This window comes from Suncus etruscus, chromosome 1, assembly GCF_024139225.1.
Source record: "Suncus etruscus isolate mSunEtr1 chromosome 1, mSunEtr1.pri.cur, whole genome shotgun sequence".
NCBI classification, from domain to species: Eukaryota; Metazoa; Chordata; class Mammalia; order Eulipotyphla; family Soricidae; genus Suncus; species Suncus etruscus.
This window is the reverse complement of record NC_064848.1, coordinates 159,258,707-159,280,021: the sequence shown is the minus strand read 5'-3', so window position 1 is coordinate 159,280,021 and position 21,315 is coordinate 159,258,707. Positions and strand designations below refer to the sequence as shown.

General features: G+C 52.3%; 3 protein-coding genes and 1 non-coding gene across 6 annotated transcripts in view; all 4 read right to left on the bottom strand.

Annotated features, from left to right (window-relative positions):
* Positions 1–462: 462 nt before the first annotated feature.
* Positions 463–13,364, bottom strand: SCARF1 (scavenger receptor class F member 1). 3 transcript variants are annotated; one of them, XM_049782239.1, is made up of 11 exons: positions 12,856–13,364; positions 12,507–12,568; positions 12,218–12,319; positions 11,016–11,541; positions 8,741–8,959; positions 8,325–8,453; positions 7,546–7,649; positions 6,193–6,313; positions 4,057–4,178; positions 3,832–3,978; positions 463–1,677 (listed from the first exon to the last, which is right to left on the bottom strand). In XM_049782239.1, exons 1-11 carry the CDS (start codon positions 12,954–12,956, stop codon positions 827–829), a joined length of 2,484 nt encoding a protein of 827 aa, XP_049638196.1. In that variant the 5' UTR covers positions 12,957–13,364; the 3' UTR covers positions 463–826. The 3 variants fall into 3 exon arrangements, with proteins under 3 accessions (XP_049638196.1, XP_049638187.1, XP_049638206.1); XM_049782249.1 differs by having other exon boundaries at positions 1,100–1,677; positions 3,832–3,941; XM_049782230.1 differs by having other exon boundaries at positions 3,832–4,178.
* Positions 1,728–1,933, bottom strand: LOC125995278 (small nucleolar RNA U3). The gene has a single exon (XR_007490831.1). It is a non-coding gene; the product is annotated as a small nucleolar RNA U3 (small nucleolar RNA).
* Positions 13,365–13,390: 26 nt separating the features above from the next.
* RILP (Rab interacting lysosomal protein) lies at positions 13,391–17,792 on the bottom strand. Its single transcript, XM_049782596.1, has 8 exons — positions 17,577–17,792; positions 17,404–17,497; positions 17,214–17,320; positions 16,921–17,109; positions 16,366–16,514; positions 15,792–15,914; positions 14,195–14,275; positions 13,391–14,030 (listed from the first exon to the last, which is right to left on the bottom strand). Exons 1-8 carry the CDS (start codon positions 17,790–17,792, stop codon positions 13,886–13,888), a joined length of 1,104 nt encoding a protein of 367 aa, XP_049638553.1. The 3' UTR covers positions 13,391–13,885.
* A 626-nt stretch (positions 17,793–18,418) lies between these two features.
* PRPF8 (pre-mRNA processing factor 8) overlaps positions 18,419–21,315 on the bottom strand; it is a 40,064-nt gene continuing 37,167 nt past the window's right edge. Inside the window, exons 39-42 of the mRNA XM_049782026.1 lie at positions 19,524–19,664; positions 19,257–19,396; positions 18,950–19,152; positions 18,419–18,737 (exon numbers count right to left, since the gene is read on the bottom strand). Coding sequence (XP_049637983.1) covers positions 18,583–18,737; positions 18,950–19,152; positions 19,257–19,396; positions 19,524–19,664 — 639 coding nt within the window. The 3' untranslated portion in view covers positions 18,419–18,582. The remainder of the gene's footprint in view (positions 18,738–18,949; positions 19,153–19,256; positions 19,397–19,523; positions 19,665–21,315) is intronic.

Sequence of the window (21,315 nt, the reverse complement as noted above, 5' to 3'; positions counted from 1 at the left end):
TAGCACAGCAGTAGAGCATTTGCCTTGTATGTGGCTGACCTGGGACAGACCCAGATTCAATCCTAGCATCCCATTGGTCCTTTGAGCCTGTTAATAATGATTTCTGGGGCCTGGAGAGATAGCACAGCGGTGTTTGCCTTGCAAGCAGCCAATCCAGGACCAAGGGTGGTTGATTCAAAACCCGGTGTCCCATATGGTCCCCCGTGCCTGCCAGGAGCTATTTCTGAGCAGATAGCCAGGAGTAACCCCTGAGCACTGCCGGGTGTGGCCCAAAAACTAAAAAAAGAATGATTTCTGAACACAGAGCTAAGAGTAACCCCTGAGTGCCACCAGGTGTGGCCCAAAAACAAAGAAACAACAACAACAAACAAAACAAAACAAAACAAAGAAGAAAATTTACTTTCTACTCTGAACAGTAGAACTTGAACCTTTTCCCAAGTCAGATATTCCCATACAACATGATTTTTAGCCTTGTTTAGGAATCCATACAAAGAAATATTTATTTAACGCATCTTTGATCACCAAACATTTAGGTTGTCTCCCATTTCAGAAAAGTTTTTTTGCAGATGAAGGAAAGCATAGCCTTTGGGGCAGAATAAAAAAGTCCCCATTGCCTCTTCTCACTTTCCTGACTTCCTCCCATTTGATCTCTGCCAGGCCTTCCAGAACATTCTGAGTGCTGCTGGGACCCACAGCCAACTGGTCTGCAATCCCTGGGAGAGGGCAGTCTCTGGCACACTTTTCCTGCTCCTGGGGTCCTCGCCAGCATAGGATATAGTCTGATCCACTTTGGATGCATACTTTCTACTATCCAAATTCAAGTTCTTCAGGGTGCTGGGGGCCCACAGATGGGTGCTACATTCTCATACTGGGGCTCCTCCTGCCCTTCTTCTCCAGTCAGCTTCTGTGGTTCCTGTTCCAGGGGGGTAGCCTCGGTGGCCTTCCCAGACCCACAAAGACCATCTTCCTGATCTCTGGCTACTTCTTCCGGTCTGGTTCCTGAAGCTTCTGAGGCTCCAGTAAGCTCCTCATTTGGAAAAGCTGAGCTAGAGCTTGGACTGGCAGAGCCAGAGGCCAACCCAGGACTGCCCTTGTTCCGACTCAGAGCCCGGCGTGGAGGTTTGGGGATGGTGCTCTTGATCTTGGGCATTGTCTGCCCTTTTTGGAAACTACCAAAGCGGCGGAGGACTGACCGTACTGGGCCCTCAGCTGCCCTGGGAGTCCCTGCCAGCATGTAGATGGTAGTCACGGAGCCTGAGTTCTCCTGGACACTGCCCTCGATGGCTTCCACGCGTTCTGCCACTGTCTGACCACCAAGTGGGATGTGGCGGTGGCCAGCAGCCAAATCCTGTGGGCTAGCAGCACTAGGAGGTGCCTCTTCCTTCTCTGCTTGCTCTGGAGCTGTAACCTCCTCAGCCTCCTGACCTTCAGAACCTGGTTGGCCGCCCCGGGAGAGCCTCTTGGGCTTTCGGAGTGGGCTGGAGAGCTCCCCAGAGCCTTGGCGACTCTGTGGAGCAAACTTGGTGCCTTCAGCAAAGGAGACAGATGGTCTCTTGGCTCGGGCGAGACTGGACGTGCGTGGGATGGTGAAGGGAGTGGAGGTGTCCTCGGGGGGCAGGAAGGGACCCTCAGCCAGGCTGCACTCTGAAGATTCTGCTTGTACCACAGGGACCAATCCTGGCAGAGGAGACATAAAATTTTTTTCCTTTTTTCCCCCTTTTTTTCTTACCACTTCCTCTGCCCCTTCCAAAGGAAGAGAAGAACAATCATCAATAATGGCCAAAGGCAGTCACAGAAGCAACACCCAAAGCCGGCTTCACACTCAGGAGAGGACAGACGCTCTGGCTCCTCCTCGTGGCTTCGAGTGTGCTACATGATCAGAGGAACTTCTCTAGTCACATACCATAGAAATGATCCTTGAAAGTATAGTCTTGAGACATAAAAATTTGACCAGAGCTGGACTGGCCATCTCAATCCATCTTACCCAGTTTTTTCTGGGATGTCTCAAAAATGGGACAAGGAAAAGTGGGATGCAGGGTAGCTTGTGAAGGGCTGCTTTGGGTTCATACTACCTATATTCTTTTCTCTTGAGAAAAGACCTTTTCCTTCCTTCCTTCCTTCCTTCCTTCCTTCCTTCCTTCCTTCCTTCCTTCCTTCCTTCCTTCCTTCCTTCCTTCCTTCCTTCCTTCCTTCCTTCCTTCCTTCCTTCCTTCCTTCCTTCCTTCCTTCCTTCCTTCCTTTCCTGTTTGTTTTGTTTTGGAGCTATGGTCAACTCTGCTTAGGGTTTATTCATGGCTCAGTACTCAGGAATCACTCCTGGCAGGGCTCAGAGGACCATATGGGATGCCAGAGATTGACTCTGGGTCAACCATATGAAATATAAGTTCCCTACTCACTGTACTATTGCTCCAGCCCCATTAATCCATCTTCTAACTAAGTTCAAACTCTTTTCTGGAGGCCAGAAAAGTAGTACAAGAAGTAAGGCACTTGCCTTACATGCAGCTGCATCAGTTCATACTGTTTGATTTCCAGTTCATACTGGTTGATTTCCCAGGAAACATGTTTCCTGAGCACCACCAGGGGTTACTCTAAGCATAGAGCTAGGTATAGTTCCTGAGCACTTCCTGATATTACCCAAACACCCCAGCCAATCCCCTAATTTTTTTTTTTTTTTTTTGCAGGACCTTGGTTTAAAAACCAGCAATGATCAGAGCTACTCCTGACTCTGTGCTCAAAGACCACTCCTGGTAGTGCTTGGAACATCAGGTAGTGTCAGTCATATGGGATCAGTTGTATACAAGGAAAGAACCTTAACCTATGGCCCAAACGAAGTTCACACTCTTTCTTTTTAAATATTTGCTTTTTGATTTGGTTCCAAAAGTGCTCAGAAGATAAAGCAGAGCTGGGGATGGAACAAGGTAAACATTTAATATCTCTCTGATTCTTTTTATTGGGGGGGGGGCTCACCTGACGGCACTCAGGGGTTTCTCCTAACTCTGAGCTCAGAAATTTCTCCTGGGGGCTGGTGAGGTGGTGCTAGAGGCAAGGTGTCTGTCTTGCAAGCGCTTAGCCAAGGAAGGACCATGGTTCGATCCCTCAGCATCCCATATGGTCCCCCCAAGCCAGGGGCAATTTCTGAGCACTTAGCCAGGAGTAACCCCTGAGCATCAAATGGGTGTGGCCAAAACAAAAAAATAAACAAAAAAAATTGCTCCTGGCAGGCTTGGGGACCATATGGGATGTCAGAGATTGAACCCAGATCGGTTGCGTGCAAGGCAAATACCATACCTGCTGTGATATCATTCTGGCCTCCCTTAGATTCTTTTAATGTCACCACACAGTCCCTCCTTCACACCTCTGGGCCCACACAGACTCTGTTTCTCTCCTAAACTGCTATTCTCCCTTCCTGCTGCTTTCACTGGGCCAGTGCCCATAAATTCTGTAGGACCCAATGCCAATTCTGTAGGACTCAACTTAGTCCACTTCTTTGTGTCACCACTTGGCCAGGATGACAAGTCCTACAGCAAAACCTGCAATGTGGTTCTCTGAGGGATTCTTGCCCTCAGAAAGGACATGGATCTACCTTGTCCTTTTCATGCTCCATAGCCAGGAAGAGCATCTGGCACAGAAAGGTGTCTGGCACACATATGCTGAAGAAACAGAGAAGAAAATATGAGGCCAGGAATATGTTCAGCATTCAGCATAGATCTCTCATATGTGAGGCCCTGGATTCGATCCCTTCAGGCACACACACGTTCATACATATGAGAAGGCCGTGATGGGTAAGTCCACTGCTTAAGAGTTGAGTAGGTGCTCTGTGGGGGGAACTACCTTCTTGGGGTGGTACACAGTAGGTAGGCCCTTCATTGTCTTCTCCAGACTCAGGATCAGAAGAAAAGGAGTCGTCAGAGGCCCAGCCTGCAGAGGGTGGCTCGATGAAGCTGTGGTTGAAGGGGATCTCTGGGTCGTGGTGTGACACTGTCGGGAATTTCATGTCAGGCACAGAGCCCGATGGGAAGCCTTGGCCCTGTTCCACCCAACACTCCCTGCACTCACCTGTCACCCAGGGAAGCTTGTGGCTGCTGAGGGACCCACAGGGGAGTGCTGAGCCCAAGTTGCTCAGTGCTCCCCATACCTGCAGCTTCATTCTGGACACAGCAGCTCCATCTCTCACTGGCCTGAAGGTGGAGGAGAGTGGTCAGTAGAAGCTTTAGAGGAGACAGCATGGAGGCAGGACAAAAGGACCAATGGCTGGGCCAGAGAGAGAGCACAGCATGTAGGGCATTTGCTTGCCCATGGCTGACCTGGGTTCAATCCTCAGCATCCCACATAGTCTTCTGAGTCTACCAGGAATAATTCCTGAGTGCAGAACTAGGAGTAACTCCTGAGCTCTGCTGGGTATAGCCCCAAAACAAAACAAACAAACAAACAAAAGAAAGGAAAGAAAGAAAGTAAGAATAGAACCAGGCCCATTTTGGTCCTAGCATTAATGTAAAGGAGATAGTAGCACAGTGCCTGAGGCCTGGCGACCTGAGTGTAAAATCAGGACCATGTGCCAGGGGCAGTCACTGGCTCAGTCACTCAGTTCCTCCTCAGGCCTCAGCCTCCTCTTTTGTAAAGCCAGGAACAGAGTGATAGGCAGTGGTTAAAGCTCTTGCCTTGCATGCTTCTGACCCTGGTTTGCTCACTAGCATTCCCTCTAGTCTCCATAGCACCTCCAGGAGTAATTCCTAAGTACAAAGCTAGGAGTAACCCTTGAGGATCACTAGGTGTGGTCCAAAACAAAACAACAAAATAGGGGCAACTCCTGTCTATCTGAGCAGTTTTCAGAACCTAGTATGGAGCTTGGACACCTATAGAGACTTCCTACCCCAGATATTTCTGAGTGCTATTACTCTCCAGGTATCCAGCACCATAAGCTCAGGGGCACCCTCCCTTTACCACCAATGGGGAGTAACGCTCCATTCAGTCTTTCCACTGATAGCCTGCAAACTTGTTCTCCTTTCAAAAGCTAGCTCCTATCCCAGGCTCAGGCTCTAAGGGAGTGGCCTGGGATGGTCCATTAGTGACTTCCCAGGATACAGCAGCCATTGTCCTCCAGTCTGAATGCTGATAAGGGTGCACAGGACAAAGAGTTGAGAAATGGCATGGGACTGTGTACAAGGGCCCAAAGGCCACCCTGGGTCAGAGTCCTTTGTGAGCTGAGAGTACTCACCCTTCGCCCTCTGTCCCAACCCCACGTCAAACCTCCATGCTATTGGGGTTATTGGATCTCAGAGAAGCCAAGAAGAGTGAAGAGATTTAGTAATGAAACCAAGTTCTATTCTAGACAGAATTTTTGTTGTTGTTGTTGTTGTTGTTTTTTGGTTCACACTTGGTGGTTGCTCAGGGGTTACTCCTGGCTCTGAGCTCAGAAGTCGTTGCTTGCAAGGCAAATGCCCTACCGCTGTGCTGTAGCTATCTCTCTGACCCCAATTCTAGGCAGTATTACTGTGTCTTCCCTTCTTTCTCAGAAAATCATCAGGACTAGAAAGAGTACAGGGGTAAAGGCATTTGCCTTGCATCTGACCCAGGTTCTATCAGGAGAAATCTCTGAGCAGTGGGTGTGGCATCAAAAGGAAAAAAAAATCAATGGATGAAAAGGAAAGAAATTTCTGTAGCTCCCTACTCTAAATTTCTCACAGGCCAAAAAGTTAGTATAACAGAACACTTGCCCTGAATGCAGCTGCCCCAGATTTAACCCCAGCACCACATATGGTCCCCTGAGCCCCACCAGGAATGATAAATGAGCAGAGAGTTGGGAGTAAGCTCCAAAAAAAAAAAAAAAAGAATAAAAAAAAAAAAACCCCAACAATCAAACACCTTCCCTGCTATACCACTACTCACATTTGCACATCTGCCTGTCACTGGGCAGTTTAAGGACTGGTCTTCCTCCCTCCCTGCCCACAGAGACCTTTTCTTTCTGCCCCACCCTCCTACCCAGACTGATCCTGGGCTTCCCTGTTCAGGCATCTCAATGGCTCCCCCAGGAAGGCTACCAGAAGGCAGATAGATAGATCACTGCCAACTACCTCCTTTCCCTTTGACCTACATTTGTGACAAGGCCAGACCCAACACCCATGAGAATACCACCTGGGTTTCTTCTACATGGGATGGAGTGATGGACTTAGGAAGGGACAGGCCAGTATTCACCTGTCCTTGGGGGGTAGACGGGCTATCCAGCAGCAGCAAGCACAACAGGCAATTCCCAGAAGCAGCAGTAGCAGAGGCACCAGGATGCCTGCAATGAGGGCCGTGTCCTGACTGTGAGAGCCTGGGGGAGAAGAGTGGGATCAGTGTTGGGGCCCTCCAGAGTTGCCTCTCCCCAGATGGTCCCACCCATGGGATCGTCTCTCCACTTCCCCTTCTAGAAAGGTAGACTCTAAAGTCTCTGTCCTCCAGGCTGCCTTCCCGCGGCTCTATTCCTTCCTAATGGGTTAATGGGTTCAGGGTTTTTCTTACAAACTTGTTTTTTTGGCTCTACATTCAGGAATTATTCCTGGCTAGCTCGGAGAACATATGGGATGCCTGGGACCAAACCCAAGGTCATCTGTTGGGTCAGTGCCTAGTAAGGTGAACCCCACCCTTTTACCTAAACTTTCTTTTGAGATGTAAATTTCACCTGGATGATCAGACCTGCCCATACCTGGGATGGGGCAGACAAAGTGCTGGTGGAAGAAGCAGCAAAAAGGCAGAGAGGCAGATAGGAGAGTCAGCAAAAGGCATAGGAGAGGGAGGGAAAGAGGGAGAAAGGGAGAAGGAGAGAAAGAGAGAGAGGGGAGAGAGAAAGGGAAAGAGGAAAAGAGAGAAAGAGGGAGGGGGAGAGAGAGAGAAAGAGAGAGACTCATGGCGGAGAGGGCCACAGAATAAAAGCAAGCTGACTCTGATGAAGCTTTACTGACTGCTTGTGAATTATATCTCCACCTCTACTACCCTTCTTCATCAGACCCCATCAGCCTAAGGGGTGAGAAACATGCTGCCTGGAGTGACCTCACCCAACACATGGACTTTATACATTATATTTTATTTATTTATTTATTTTGTTTGGCTTTTTTGGGGGGGGTCACACCCGCAGCACCCAGGGTTTACTCCTGGCTCTACACTCAGAAATCGCTCCTGGCAGGCTCGGGGGACCATATGGAATGCCAGGATTCGAACCACCGTCCTTCTGCAGGCAAGGCTTACCTCCCTGCTATCTCTCTGGCCCCTATACTTTATATTTTAATTCTACATGTAGGTTAGTGCCCTACCTACTGTACTATCACTCTGGTCCCATGGCCCCATAAGTTCTTACCCTAAGTTCAACCCAAAACCCAACCCTGCTGCTCATGTCCTGGACTCTGCTTTGGCTTCTCAGAGGTTCCAAAGCATCTAGATTAGTTTCAGACTGATTAAGGGAATGTCCTTTATACAGGCCTGGCCTCCCTCACAAAGTTGGGCCCCTGCAGCCCTGTTAAGGGTCCACTAACCCTTGGATTCTGCACCCCATATCGCTTTCTGTCTTACCCAGCTGGCAGGATCCAGAGACAGGGTGGCAGAGCCCCTCTGGGCACTCGCAGGGAACAGAGCAGTTGTTGCCATGGAAGCCGGATGGACATGAGGTGTTGCAGCTATGGGATGGCCAAGAGGCTGGGTGAGCAGGGACAAAGAAGGCAGGGGACTTCTAGGCACTATGCCTGATTCCCAGCTAGGCCAGCTTCCTGGATGCTGCCCAAGCATACTCCTCAGTCCCCAAGATGGTCTTCCAGAAGCTTCCAAACCCAGGAGCCCCAGACCACTAGAATATAACTTGGGACAAGGACAGAATCCACCTCTCATTGTCCACATCCTTTGCTGGCCTGGTCCTCCTCAGGTCCCTTTCTCCCCTCTGAGGTGCCTCCTCCCCGAGACCATTTCCTGTCTCCATCCTTTGCTGGCTGGTCCCCCTCAGGCCCCTTTCTCCCCTCTGAGGTGCCTCCTCCCCGAGACCATTTCCTGTCTCCTGGGGTATCACCTGACTCAGGAGACATGATGTAATTGGTCTTCTGCTGAAGGCCCCAGGGAAACAAGTGTTTGGAACCCACCCTTGATCACTGTCACCACACATGAGGGACATGTCAGTTTAACCTGGCATCATTTGGATTCTCCTATAGGAGGCAAAGCCCCCACAAAGGGAGGTGTCAGTTCGTAGTCATGAGGAGTCTGGTGGGTCTGTGGGAGGTGGTGGAGCCAGGAAGGGAAGTCAGGACAATATAGCATTGTGGCCTGAAAGGGGCCCAACAGCCCCTCTAGGTGCCCTGCCTCACCTGAGTCCCCAGTAGCCAGCATTGCAGACACACTCCCCAGTCACTGCATCACAGGCCCCCTGGACACAAGGTGGGCACAGAGAGGCACAATCTTCTCCAAAGGTGCCAGCCGGGCAGGGGTCTGCACACCTGAGAGAAGGCAAGGTGAGGGCTGACTGACTGCACCAGAGAGCCCCATGTCAACCCCTACCCCCAGGCTCCTCCACTCAGGAACCCAACTCTCCTCTCAGAAATAAAGGTGTGTTACAAACTGGGGCCTGACTGTGTCCTTGGAAGGGGCAGAGGGCAGGAAGTTGAGGACTTACCCAGGCTTTAACAGTAGCCTGGATAGACCCAGAGGGGTGCTCCCAGAGGGAAAAAGGGATGGTCTCGAAGATGGGAAGATGGTGCACCCCGCCCCCAGGACTGCCCCTCACCTGGGCCCCAACCAGCCAGGGTCACAGCGCTGACAGTGCCCAGAGTCAGGCTGACAGGCCTCCCCAAGCCGGCAGTGGGGGCACTGATGCCGGCAGCTCTCACCAAAGGTACCCGCTGGACAGGGCTGCTGGCACTGGGTCCCATTCCAGCCTGGCTCACAGGACACACAACTGCCTGTGTCTACAGAGCAGGATTCTTGGTTCCTGCAGTGCCCACATCTGGAAAGAAAAGTGGTTTGTAGGATCCTGGGAATGGAGGGGTGAAGTTCCCACCCAGGCCTCCACAGACACTAGAAAGCACCCTTCAGGGCCTCAGTTGTGTTCCCCCCCCCCTCGTCCCCCCCCCCAGCAAGTGTTATCTGCACTTCTAAAATCCTAAAGTCCCACCTTTCTTCCCAGGTGGCCTAAGGGCACACCAGGAGCTCACAGCCCAGCCACAGCAACCATGTGACACCCACACTCTGCCATTATCCTCTCACCAACCCCAGCTGTCCCTGATGTCTGGCAGTAATGGGACTCAGTAGTCTATCTCCTACTCCCTCAGGTATAAAAATGGAACATTTCTCTTTATTTTGTTTCTTTTTGGTTTTTGGGCAACACCAGGCAGCACTCAGGGGTTACTCCTGGCTATGTGCTCAGAAATCACTCCTGGTAGGCTCGGGGGACCATATGGGATGCCCAGGATTGAACCTGGGTAGACCATGTGCAAGTCAAACGCCCTACCCACTATTGCTCTGGTCCCTGGAATGTTTCTTTTCATATAATAAGTTTATCTTTCAGGGCTGGAGCAATAGCACAGTGGGTAGGGTGTTTGCCTTGTACGTAACCAATCTGGGACTGACACAGGTTCGATCCCCAGCATCTCATATGGTCATCCGAGCCTGCCAGGAGTAACTCCTGAGTCCTGCCAGGTGTGGCCCCCCAAAAAAAACCCAAAACAAAAGTTTATTTTTCATTTTTTTCTAATTTTACTGGGACATAATTGGCACCCAGAGTTGCTTAGGTCTTACTTTAGGCTCTTTGCTTAGGGATCATGCCAGGCAGTGAGGTGTCAGGATTGGACCTATGGCTGGCAGCATGCAGCAAAAGTGCCCTACTTAATTCCTGGAATGTCTGTCTCTTGAGCCCACAAAGTTAATTAATTTATATTTTTGTTTTGTTTTGGGGCTCTGTGCTCAAGAATCACTCCTGGCAGGCTAGGGGGCCACATGGGATGCTGGAATTGAACCTGGGTCAGCTGCTTGCAAAGTAAGCGCCCTACCTGCTGTGCTATTGCTCTGGCACCCATAAAGTTAATTCTTTGTTTCGTAGTTTGGCTAATTAATATTGGTTTTTTTTTTTTTTTTTTTTTTGGGCCACACCCGGTGACGCTCAGGGGTTACTCCTGGCTATGCGCTCAGAAGTCGCTCCTGGCTTGGGGGACCATATGGGACGCCGGGGGATCGAACCGCGGTCCGTCTCCTAGACTAGCGCAGGTAAGGCAGGCACCTTACCTCGAGCGCCACCGCCCGGCCCCTAATTAATATTGTTGATAGGGGAAGTAACAGTATTAACCAAGAAGTGCTGAAGAGGTGTGGGTTCCTACTCTATTAGCCAGTGGTTCATTGGAGGGGTGGAGCATGCAGAGCTGTCAGACCACCTATGAATTACCTAGGCTCATCCCAGTAGCACCAAAGATCTCCAGGACCGAACCCAGAGGTTCTTGGGTCAAAGCATAGGATCAAACTGGGGTTGGCAGGGGCCAGAGTACAGTGAGTGAGGCACTTGCCTTGCATTCAACCCATCTGTGTTTAATCCCTGGAGCCCCACATGATCCCCTGAGCACCACCAGAAGTAATTAATTCCTGAGTACAGAACCAGGAGTAATCCCTGAGTATCACTGTGTATGGTCCAAAAAACAACCCTCTCACAAAAAAACAACAACTTGGGCACCTGAACAATAGCACAGTGGATAGGGCATTTGCCTTGCATACGGCCAACAGAGAACTAACTGTGTTCTATCCCTGGTATCCCAAATTGTCCCCCAAGTCTGTCAGGAGCGATTTCAAAGCATAGGGCCAGGAGTAACCCCTGAGCGTGCTGAATGTACCCCACCCCCAAAACAAACAAACAAACAAAAACAACTTCGGTCGGCAGCATGCAAGGCATTTGCTCACCTGTGCCCACTCGCACGCATGCACACGTCTTGGAGGAAAACACAACCCCTCTACACCACCCCATGTTCTACCTCTCCCCTTTTCTCTCTGGTGGCCTTCCCTTCCTTGCCTGGACTTACTTTTCTTGGCACTGCACCCCATAGCTGCCGCGTGGGCAGGGCTGCTCGCAGTGGGCACCACGGAAGCCAGCAGGGCAGATGCATTGGCCGTTGGCGGCGTTGCAATGGCCCTGCAGGCACTCGCATGAGTGCCGGCAATCTGGGCCCCACTGGCCAGGCTGACAGATGCAACGGCCTGCCTCCTTTGTACAAGGCGAGCTGTTGCAGGAGCAAGGGAAGCGGCAGCGGTGGCCCCACCAGCCCGGCTTGCACAGGCAGGAGCCGGTGGCAGGGTCACAGTGCGAGTTCGAAAGTTTGCACTGGCACGGTCTGCGGCACGTGGATGACCACCAGCCCGGTTCACAGTGGCACTCGCCCGTTGCCCGGTCGCAGCGCCCATGTGGGCCGCAGGTGCACGCAAACTCGCAGTGCTCGCCCCAGCGGTCCACTAGACAGCGGCACTTGCCCGTGGCTGGCTCGCACAGGCCATGTGGGTGGCAGGTGCAGATCTCACGGCAGTCAGGACCCCAATACTGATCTGGGCAGCCTGGAAGAATCAGGGCGAGAAGAAATGAAGTCACAAGAAAGACAAAAGGGTGCCAGGCTTGCCTGCCATGAGCCAGGGACAGACCCCTCTCCTTCTGGGGCCCAGCTCATTTCCAGTCCCAGACAAAGCCTGCCATGGTGTCTCATTCGACCCCTCCTATAATCCAGAATACAAAGTTCCTGGATGGGCAAGGTCAACCTGGAATACAGATGCGCAGGCTCCATGCCCCTTCCACTTTTCTCAAAAGCCAGAGGGGCCCCAACAGCCACATCCAACCCAACCCAAATTTTCTCTTAAGCCCAATTTCAGGTAGTCATCAATCCATCAGCCCTTCTTTCACACACCCCTTTCTACCAGAGGCCTCCTTCCATTGTCCACCCCAGGATAAGAAGGGTAGGAGGGGATGATGCAGAATTGTCCATTTTGTAATTTTGAGGAGCTTCTCCCATCTTTTCTAAGAAGCTGAAAAGAAAAGTGAGGAGCCCTAAGCCATGGATGGCACTGTTCACTTCACAAATGACTCAGGACATCTAGGAGTGTCATTTCCTGCCCCTGGGCCTCGATTTTCTCAGTCTGAGGAGGAACACTGCCCCGTCTAGCCTTGGAGTGCTCCACCCCTCCATTCTTCTTTACTCTGCCCTCACCCCCGCCACCTTCCAGAAGACGCAGGACTCACGGGAGTCGCACCGGGCACCGAAGAATCCGGGTCTGCACCGACAGAGGCCTGGCTTCACACACACTTCCTTATCCTGGCAGGCATCTGGCCCCTCGCAGATAGCTGGAAAACCCCCACCCAGTTTGGAAGGACTGGAGGGGGCACCCTGGAGGCTCTCTGGCCCCACTGGTTCCTGATTTCTTGTTCGGGGCAGGGGGTGTCACAGGAGAGGAAAGGGGCCCCAGGAGGGCAGGAAGGGATCCCAGTGTTGCCTTCCCGCACCCAGTGGGGATCCGTCCTGGCTACTCACGAATGCTGCATTCTTGATCTTTCTGCCTCCAGCCTGGGCAGCACTGGAGCTCGGCCGAGGGGCTGTGGGGCAGAGCAGGTTCAATCGAGGGCAGCCTGGCTCTGCCGCTGTGTCTCAGTGTCATGGGCTAGGATCTGGGCAGCTACCTTGACTCCCTCAGGCTGGCTTAGACCAGGTCACAGCCCCAATGTCCCCAAGTTTTCCCCTGTCTTCTCTCTCTGGCTTTCTCACCATTGGTCCTTCCACTGCCAGCAGCCTGTCCCTTGCCGCACCCTGAGGCCTTTTCTCCTCCCAACACCTCATCACCAGTTTAGTCACCCCGCTCCCATCAAACCCCCACCTGACCCACCTACTGGCCCTGCAGACGTGACGCCCTGTAGGGTCCAGCTCGGACCCTTGGGCCCCCTCAGTCAGGAGCAGAAGCAGTGGCAGCAGCATGCCTGGTGCCATGGTGGCCGGTGCAGCAGGAGGTCCAGGGCTAATCTGGCCCCTTCTACCCACAACCCCCTCCCTGCTTCCTTCCAAGGCTTTTCCTGAGGAAACCAGGCCGGAGGGCGGGCTGCCATGAGGCACCTCCCTTAGAGGGCGGGCAGGTGCTGGGAAGACCAAACACCAGAAAAAATGAAAGGAAAACAACAGTGAAGCCCAAGTGGGGGTTTTCCGGGCCAGCCTTAGTCTGGAGCGACAGGAAGAATGAGTGAAGCCAGTTCTGGGACAATGGGAACAGGCAAGGGGATGGGGTGAGGGTGGGGCACAGGGGAGCTATGGCTTTCCAGTAGGTCAGAGCAGTGAAAGGACTTGGTGACAACTAACCAAGGCAAAGCTAAGGCCACTGGCACGTCATGGCTGGCAGGGGGTAGATGGCGAACACAGACACAGAGCTGTTTCTGGGTATTATGGGCTTTATTATGACAGCTTAGATCATGGGCCCAATGAAGGGGGCAGGTGATGGGGAGAGGAGAGGAAACATTTTCTTTTCTTTTCTTTTTTTTTTTTTTTGGGTCACACCCAGCCACGCTCAGGGGTTACTCCTGGCTCTACGCTCAGTAATCGCTCCTGGCAGGCTCGGGGGACCATGTGGGATGCCGGGATTCGAACCACAGTCCTTCTGCATGCAAGGCAAACACCCTACCTTCATGCCATCTCTCCGGCCCCAGGAGAGGAAACATTTTTATCTTCACTGGAGGTTTGGCACCAACGGAAGGGAAGGGGAGGGGAGAGGTAGGGAAGGAAGGGAAGGAAGATGCCTGCATTCCTGTCATGTTCTGGAGTACAGAAAGTCTATGACCAAAATGTAGCCCTGTCCTCATTTAAGGCCACACAACCCATTGACAGACAGGTTCCAGAAGCTGGCCTCTGCCTCCTGAAAACAGTGCAGGTCAGGAGTTGGGGGTCACAGGGCTGCCCACAGGCTCCAGAGTGGCTGGCTGTGGCGTCTTCTCTTCTTTCCCTTGTATGCAGGCAGCTGAGCCACACGTCTCAGCCTCAGGGGCCTCTGCCGTACCACGATACCACAAGCCAAAGCTGCAGGGAGACCCACGAGTCTTTGAGCCTGGATACCAGAGTCATGAAAGTCTGGGCTAAGAGCAGCAGCAGAAAGGGGACAAGATAGCAGGGGGTAGGAAAGCGCATTCAGGGAAAAACCACAGCGGCCCCTCCCTCAGCCCCTGTCTCCTTTACCAACATACAAATTCTGGATTCTGGATTCAGGTGCTGGGGGTTCTTCCTTATCGTTGGAGAGCAGGAGCCAGGAGCCATCTTCATCATCGCTGAGGCAGAGAGAGATGTGGGAGCCATTCATCAAAGTCCTGACAGGCAGTAGGGCTCCAGCTTCTGTGCAGCCCCAGGAGCAGACAGAAGAGGGCAGGATGACTAGAGGCCACCAAACTGAAGAGAAGATGAAGCTGGGCATAGGAAGTATGTCCTGAGGTTTTGGTGTTATGGCCTGACAGCAGATCTGGGCAAAGCTGCAGCACAACTGCAGCATACACAGATCCAGCCAAGGCAGGAAATGGAAAATGGAAGTAATAAGATTGGCACAACAAATATGGCACAAGGGAGCAGCAGAGCCAGAGAAGAGGGTGCCAGTTTTGGACAGCAGGCAGGACAGCAGGTTTAGGAGGTGACCTGGCCATATCAGTAGACCGAAGACATGATCAAGCCAAAATAGTAAGTTGGGTAAAGCCAAAGCAGGCTGGACTGTGGTGTGGAAGAGCAGACCAAAGTGGCATGTTCTTCACAGAAGACCAGACAGCAAGCTCAGTATTGGCCAGGCCAGGTTTATAGGGTCAAGAAATGACAAGGCGGGATTGCAGTGAAAGGACAGCAGGTATGGTGTTTGCCTTACACGCAGTCAACCCACATTCGATTACCAAAACCTGAGCCTGCCAGGAGTGGTTTCTTTTTCTTTTCTTTCTTTTTTTTTTTTTAAAGCCAGTCAAATTGAGCAGTGTGTGTGTGGGGTTATATACCAACTTTTGTGATACTAACGTTAATAAGTTCTGATAAACCACTGCCATCGGACCAGCCTCCAGGAGTGATTTCTGAGCAGAATCAGGAGTAATCCCTGAGCACCATTTCATGTGGCCCAAAAAACAAAACAAACAAAAAAGAAGTGACAAGGCTAGGTGACAGACTCAGTGAGTGATTAGGATAAATGAGTAGTTTCCTAGGGGTGACAGATTTGAAATGATTCAGTAGATGACTGGAAATAATCAAGAGGTAAAGGGTCAGATCTAGTCAGCATGCTCAAGAGGTGTTGAGGCTGTGTTCAATAGGGCCAGACCATAAAGTTAGTGGGTTCAACAGAAGGGAGAAAGGTGGATTTAGGGCAGTGGTGGGCAACCTGCGGCTCGAGAGCCAGATGTGGCTCTTTACACTTTTAATTTGGCTCTACTGTGTGCCGGGCCGCCGCTCCAGGAGTCAGGACTCTGCTCCTAGCCTCTGTCAGTGTGCGCCCTGTGTGGCTCTCAAAGTAAATTTCAATCGTGGTTTTGGGGAGATTTGGCTCAGTTGAAAAAAAAAAAAAAAAAAAAAAAAAAAAGGTGGGCCCGGAGAGATAGCACAGCGGTGTTTGCCTTGCAAGCAGCCGATCCAGGACCAAAGGTGGTTGGTTCGAATCCCGGTGTCCCATATGGTCCCCTGTGCCTGCCAGGAGCGATTTCTGAGCAGACAGCCAGGAGTAACCCCTGAGCACCGCCGGGTGTGACCCAAAAAACAAAAAAAAAAAAAAAAAAAAAAAGGTTGCCAACCACTGATTTAGGGGAACTGGAATCAGGAACTGACCTGCTTTCTACTTCCTCTGGGGTCCCTAACATCTTGGCCTTAATCTTCTTCCGCTGCTTCTTGACAGCCACCTTCATGGCTTCAAGCAGAAGCCCAGGTACCCGGTGATCTGTGAGCAGCTCCCTGCAGAGAAAATGGGAGGATGGTAAGCACGGGGATGCCAATAGATCTCACCTCAAATACCTGTATATGTGGTCTCCGTCTCTTCCCTTTGTTTTGTTTCATTTTAGGGCTACACCCAGCAGTGCCCAGGGCTTAGCTGAGCACAGAGCCAGGGATCAGTCCTGATGGGGTTTTGGGGACCATATGGAGTGCCAGGGATCAAACTCAGGAAGGACGTGTTCAAGACCAGCATATGATCCATGACTATATTTATTTGGGAACCTCCCCTTTTTTGAGTTACTATCTTGCTAACATTCCCAGACCTTAGCACAGGGAGCAATCCTCCTAGAAACACTTCTTTGGATTTTGGGCTACACTTGGCAGGACTTAGAAACTATACCCACCTCTGTGCCCTGAGGTCATTCCCAGTGGTATTCAGGAATCAGGCAGTGCTGGGACTGGCTCCACTTACCTTTGGAAATAGGCTAACTCCTCCTTCAGCAGGAACACATTGGCTTTGAGCTCATTCCGCTCCTTAAGTATCTGCTCAACCTCATCTCGACTGAAGGCAGCGCATGGCTCTGCCTTGGAAGGGCAGGCTGGATGCTGGGAGCCATCCACCTACACAAGGAGTGCCTGGTTAGAGGGTCGCCTCCATAGGAGATGGCTTTGCTTGCAAACACATGCTTTGCATGCAGAGGTTCAGGTCTATCCTCAGCATCTAAGTACTGCCTGGAGTGACTCTTGCAATCAAGCAGAGTGGGCCCAGCATCACTAGGGGTGTCCCTCCACCCAAACTCCCACACATATACACAGAGGGCCACCTGAAACTCAGAGCTCCCCGGCCTGCAGGCCGTCACAGACAGGTTAGACTTTAGAGGCAGTGACAGGAAGGGAGAGTTGTGGGGAAAGACTGCAATACGGAACCCCCCAAGTGAGATAGGGCAAACAGTGGGTGAGGTCCTGGAGAACCAGTTAACAAGCTGCATATCCAACTCTGGGTCCCTGGACTTAATCAGGCACTCACGGGCTCCTCAGGAGACCCCGAGGGCCCCGCACCCGCGGACTCCAACCCAGGCTCCTGCGTGGTGGGCTCTTTCTCGAGCAGCCGCTCCCTTTCGCGGTCACGCGCAGAGCGCAGCTGCGTTTCCACCACCGCCAGTTTGTGCCGCAGCTCCGCGTTCACCAGCAGGAGGCGCTGGAGCTGCTCCTGCAGCTGGGGGCGGAGCGAGAGCGGCTGGTGGGCGGGGCGAACGCCGCGAGCCCCGGGAAGCCCCGCCCCTACCCCTCCCCTCCCCGCTCTCCCGGCCCCGCCCTCACGGCCTCGGTCTCCTGGCTTCGTTGCAGCAGGTCCCGGCTGTGCGCTCGCAGCTCGTCCCGCTGCCGGTCGGTCACTTCCTTGAGGCGCCTCAGCAGCGCGCGCTCCTCTGAGGGAGAAGCGATCTCAGGGGCGGCCCGGCCTCGCGACCCTCCCCCGAAGGCAGGCAGGCCCGGCCGGTCGGCCACTCACCCTGAGGCGCCGAGCGCAGCTCCTCCCGCAGCTGCTGGTTCTCCTCCCGCAGGCGCCGCAGTTCCGCTTCGGCCCGCTGCGCAGACACCTGCAGCTGGGGAAAGCGACGGGGGCGCTCGGGGCTGCCGCGCCCGGAAGGCTGTAGTTGAGCGGGGAGCGAGGCGCCCACTCACCGCGTCCGGGGCGGGCCCCACGGCCGCCTTCTCCAGCAGCTCCAGGGCCCGCACCACGAGCGGCACCAGCCCCGCGGCCGCCTCGGGCCCGCAGCGGCGCGCCAGCTCCTGCAGCTCGGTGCCCAGCGCCCCCGCGAGGTGGTACACGAGCTCCGCCGCCGTCGCCCCCCGCGGCCCCCCGCCCTGGGCGGCCGGGCCCTCCCGCCTGGGCTCCATGGCCCTCGCCCGGCCCCGCCCGGACGCTCAGGCCCAGGCGCCGATCAGGGCGGCGGAGCTGGGGTGGTGAGCGGGGGACCAGCAGCAGCCGAGGGGAGGCCAGGCCCAGGCGATCGGTGCCCCGGACCCCAAGCCCATGCCCCGCCGGACTAGACGAGGAGCCCCCAAGGTCACTCGCAGGAAGTAGGACGGGAACGAACCGCTCTTGGGCCTCCGAGTGGTTCTTGCCCAGGCCCCGCCCAAGAGGTCTGAAGTTACTGCAGGCGGCCGGCGGCACATTCGGGGCTGCCAAGCACACGGGGCATAAGGTGAAAGGTCTTGGCCGCCAGCCCGAGGCCCCAGGAGCCACTAGCCAGGCCTGGTCGGTCGAGCATGGCACCGCCGAGTGCCGGCCAGTCATGGGATTTGAAGGCTCCAAATTTGCCACCATTCCCAAGAGATGTTAAACGGAGCGAAAACGTCCAAAGTCAAGTCAGGAGCCCCTTTGGCATTCTGTCCTACACACAGCCCGTGAATAGTGGCTTCTTTCCTATATCCTCACGGTTGACAACTAGCTGAGAACTGTCCTACCTTCTGGCATATAAACCCATACCCAGAGTTTGCACTTCGGAGGGGAAAAACTCAAGTACTCCTATTTGTACAAAATTTATTATACTTTGTTTAGGAATACAAGACACCGGGAAATCAATAACAACACAGTCAGCACAAAATAGACAGCAAAAAGGGCCAAGCTGCTGAATGTCACCAGCTTGTTTGCGGGGAGTTTGAAACAGGAGGCGAGAGGCCACGTCTAGGCATAGAGGTCCTCCCTGTCTGCAGAGTAGACCTCGCCCTCCTGCAGGAGCGCGAAGTTGAGGAAATGCGAGGGTCTGTGCACCTCGTGGTAGAATTCCTTGGGGTTTGCCAGCTGTAGTTCATACTTCATGTTGGGATCATGCCGGACACCTTGAAGTAAACAAAAAGTCCAGTTAATGAAGTTGCCTTGCCTCATGCAGTCATGGCCTGGATCCAAACCAGTCAGGCCTAATTCAGGGTGAAGGAAAACCCCAGCCCCACTCCCCTATCTCGTTTTTTCGTTTCACTTACACAAGGTAAGTGAGCACACAGCACTGAGCTCTAGCCCAGACCCCAGTACTTCCTTGTATTCCTACTCTTACCCATAAAGTTGTAGTTCCATGAGGACTGAGCAGGAACCATAAAGAAGCCGAGAAAGCGGTCCGAGAGCAGCATCTGGACCCTCTCATAATGAGAGGGCAAGTAACCCTTTGGGTTGTTGCCCTTGTCAGTGTTCTGACGGCCCCATTCATAGCCACTGGGTGTCAGCTTGTAGGCAGTCAGTGTGCAGGAGCCTGGAGTGAAGCTGAAGAGGGATAAGGATAGTCCAAGCTTAGGCCACCCTCTTGGGCCTTGTCTTGCAAAGTCTGACCCCCCAATACTTCTGGATCCCAAGGGAGCCCAACCTACCTGCAGGTTATAATAATGGTCTTCTCACCATCCCAAGATGGATTGTCAGCCATAATTTTAGCATGGGTGGTAACATCTTGGGGTGATAGCTGAGGGGATTCATTGGGCTGAGTGTGGATCCAACCTAATGGCTCCATCTCCTATAGGCAGAGAGCAAGCTAGTTAGTACCTACACTGCAAACACAATCCTCCACTGGCAAGTACAGGCCTACCTTCCACCATGCTCATATGCAGAGTCCACCAGTCTCCCTAAGTTCCAGCACTAACCTTGAGGTATTCATGCTGGGGCAGCTGGCCAGGCAGGTGCACAGTCTGGTGAGTGCCCCACTGAGGCACCATCACAATGCAGCGAATCTCCTTCACCTGAGGGTTATCTGGTGGACTCACTCCATACAGGTATCCTGCAATCTGAAGAAAAGAGGGTCAACAACCAAAATGATTTTGGGGGGTGGAAGGATCTAGGCTATACTCAGGACTTACTCCTGGTTCTGTGCTCAGGGGTCACTTCTGACAGGGTTGGGGAAATATATGGGTTATCAAGAATCAAATATTGGTGTGCAAATCAAGTGCCATAACACTATATAGCTTCTCCAGGCCCTGTAGTTTCTTTATTCAACTACCTTCATACTCTGAAGTGGTAAATATTCTCTTGGTGATATGCAGGATAGTACTGCCTTTACTCTCGATTGTGACATCAGGTGCCATGGATCAAACTCACAGTTCAGAATGTTAAATATATGCTCTACTACTTGAGCCATATTCCCAAGCCCTATTTATATTCTTTTTCCATTTACCTACAATTTTATTTTTGTTGCTGTTTAATTTTTTGGGGTTTTGGGCCATATCCGGCCATGCTCAAGGATTTTCCTGGCTCTGCACTCAGGAATTAATCCTGGTGGGATCAGGGAGCCATATAACATTCAGGGGATCAAATCAGATTTAACTGCATGCAAGGTAAACACCTTACCTGCTGTAATATATAGCTCTGGTCTGTATTTAGTTGTGCCTTTTTTTGGGGAGTAGGGGGAGCCACATCTGGCAGCACTCAAAGATTACCTGGCAATGCATGCAGAAACTGCTCCTGGCAGGCTCGGGGACCTTATGGAATGCCGGGGATTGAACCCAAGGCGGTCCTGGGTCGGCCACTTGCAAGGCAAACATCTTACCTGCTGCGCTCCAGCCCCCCATATTTAGTTTTTTGGGATCATACCAGTGATGCTCAGGGCTTACTACTGGCTCTGAACTCAGGACTTATTTCTGGCGGTACTCCAGGGACCATATAGGAAACTGGCAACTGAACTCTGGTCGGCTTGAGTAGAGCAAGGCAAACAGTGCTCTACCCTCTGTACTATTGCTACGGCACCTACAATTTTGTTTTGTTTTAGGAAGAAATCATACCCAACAGTGCTCAGAGAATAAGGTCCTGGGGATTAAACTAAGGTACCCAGTTAAAATACATGTGTTAAAAAAAAACACGTTGAGATATTTTCCCAGAACCGTCTACAGTTATTTTAAGTTCAATATATATGGAGCTGGAGATATAGTATAGTAGAAAGAGTGCTTGCTTTATGAGCAGTGGCCAACTAGGTTCAATCCCCAGTACCCTATATGGTTCTCCAAGCATTGCCAGAGTAATTGCTGGGTGCAGAGGCAGGAGTAAGCCCTAAGCATTGCTATGTAACTGAAAAATTAAATAAAAATAATAGTAACAACAATTTTCTATCTGTGAATCCCCCGTGGAGTGCATGGTATATGAGGAACCAAAAAAAAAAAATCCTTTTGGGGGCATTCTGAACAGTGCTCAGTACCCAGGAGACACACTAGCTGATACCTGGCCAACCAATTCAAGTTTGGGCCTGGCAAAGTGATGCTACTCAAGCCTAGGAATGCTGGAGACACAAGTCATATCTGGGAGTATTTAGGTAACTCCAGAGCTATACTTGGCAGTGACTTGGGGACCATATGGTAGTGTGGATGAACTTAGGTCCCTGTACAAGATAAGCAGACACCCCTGACCCTATCTCCCAAGTTATACAGGTACTTCATGTTATTAAAAAAC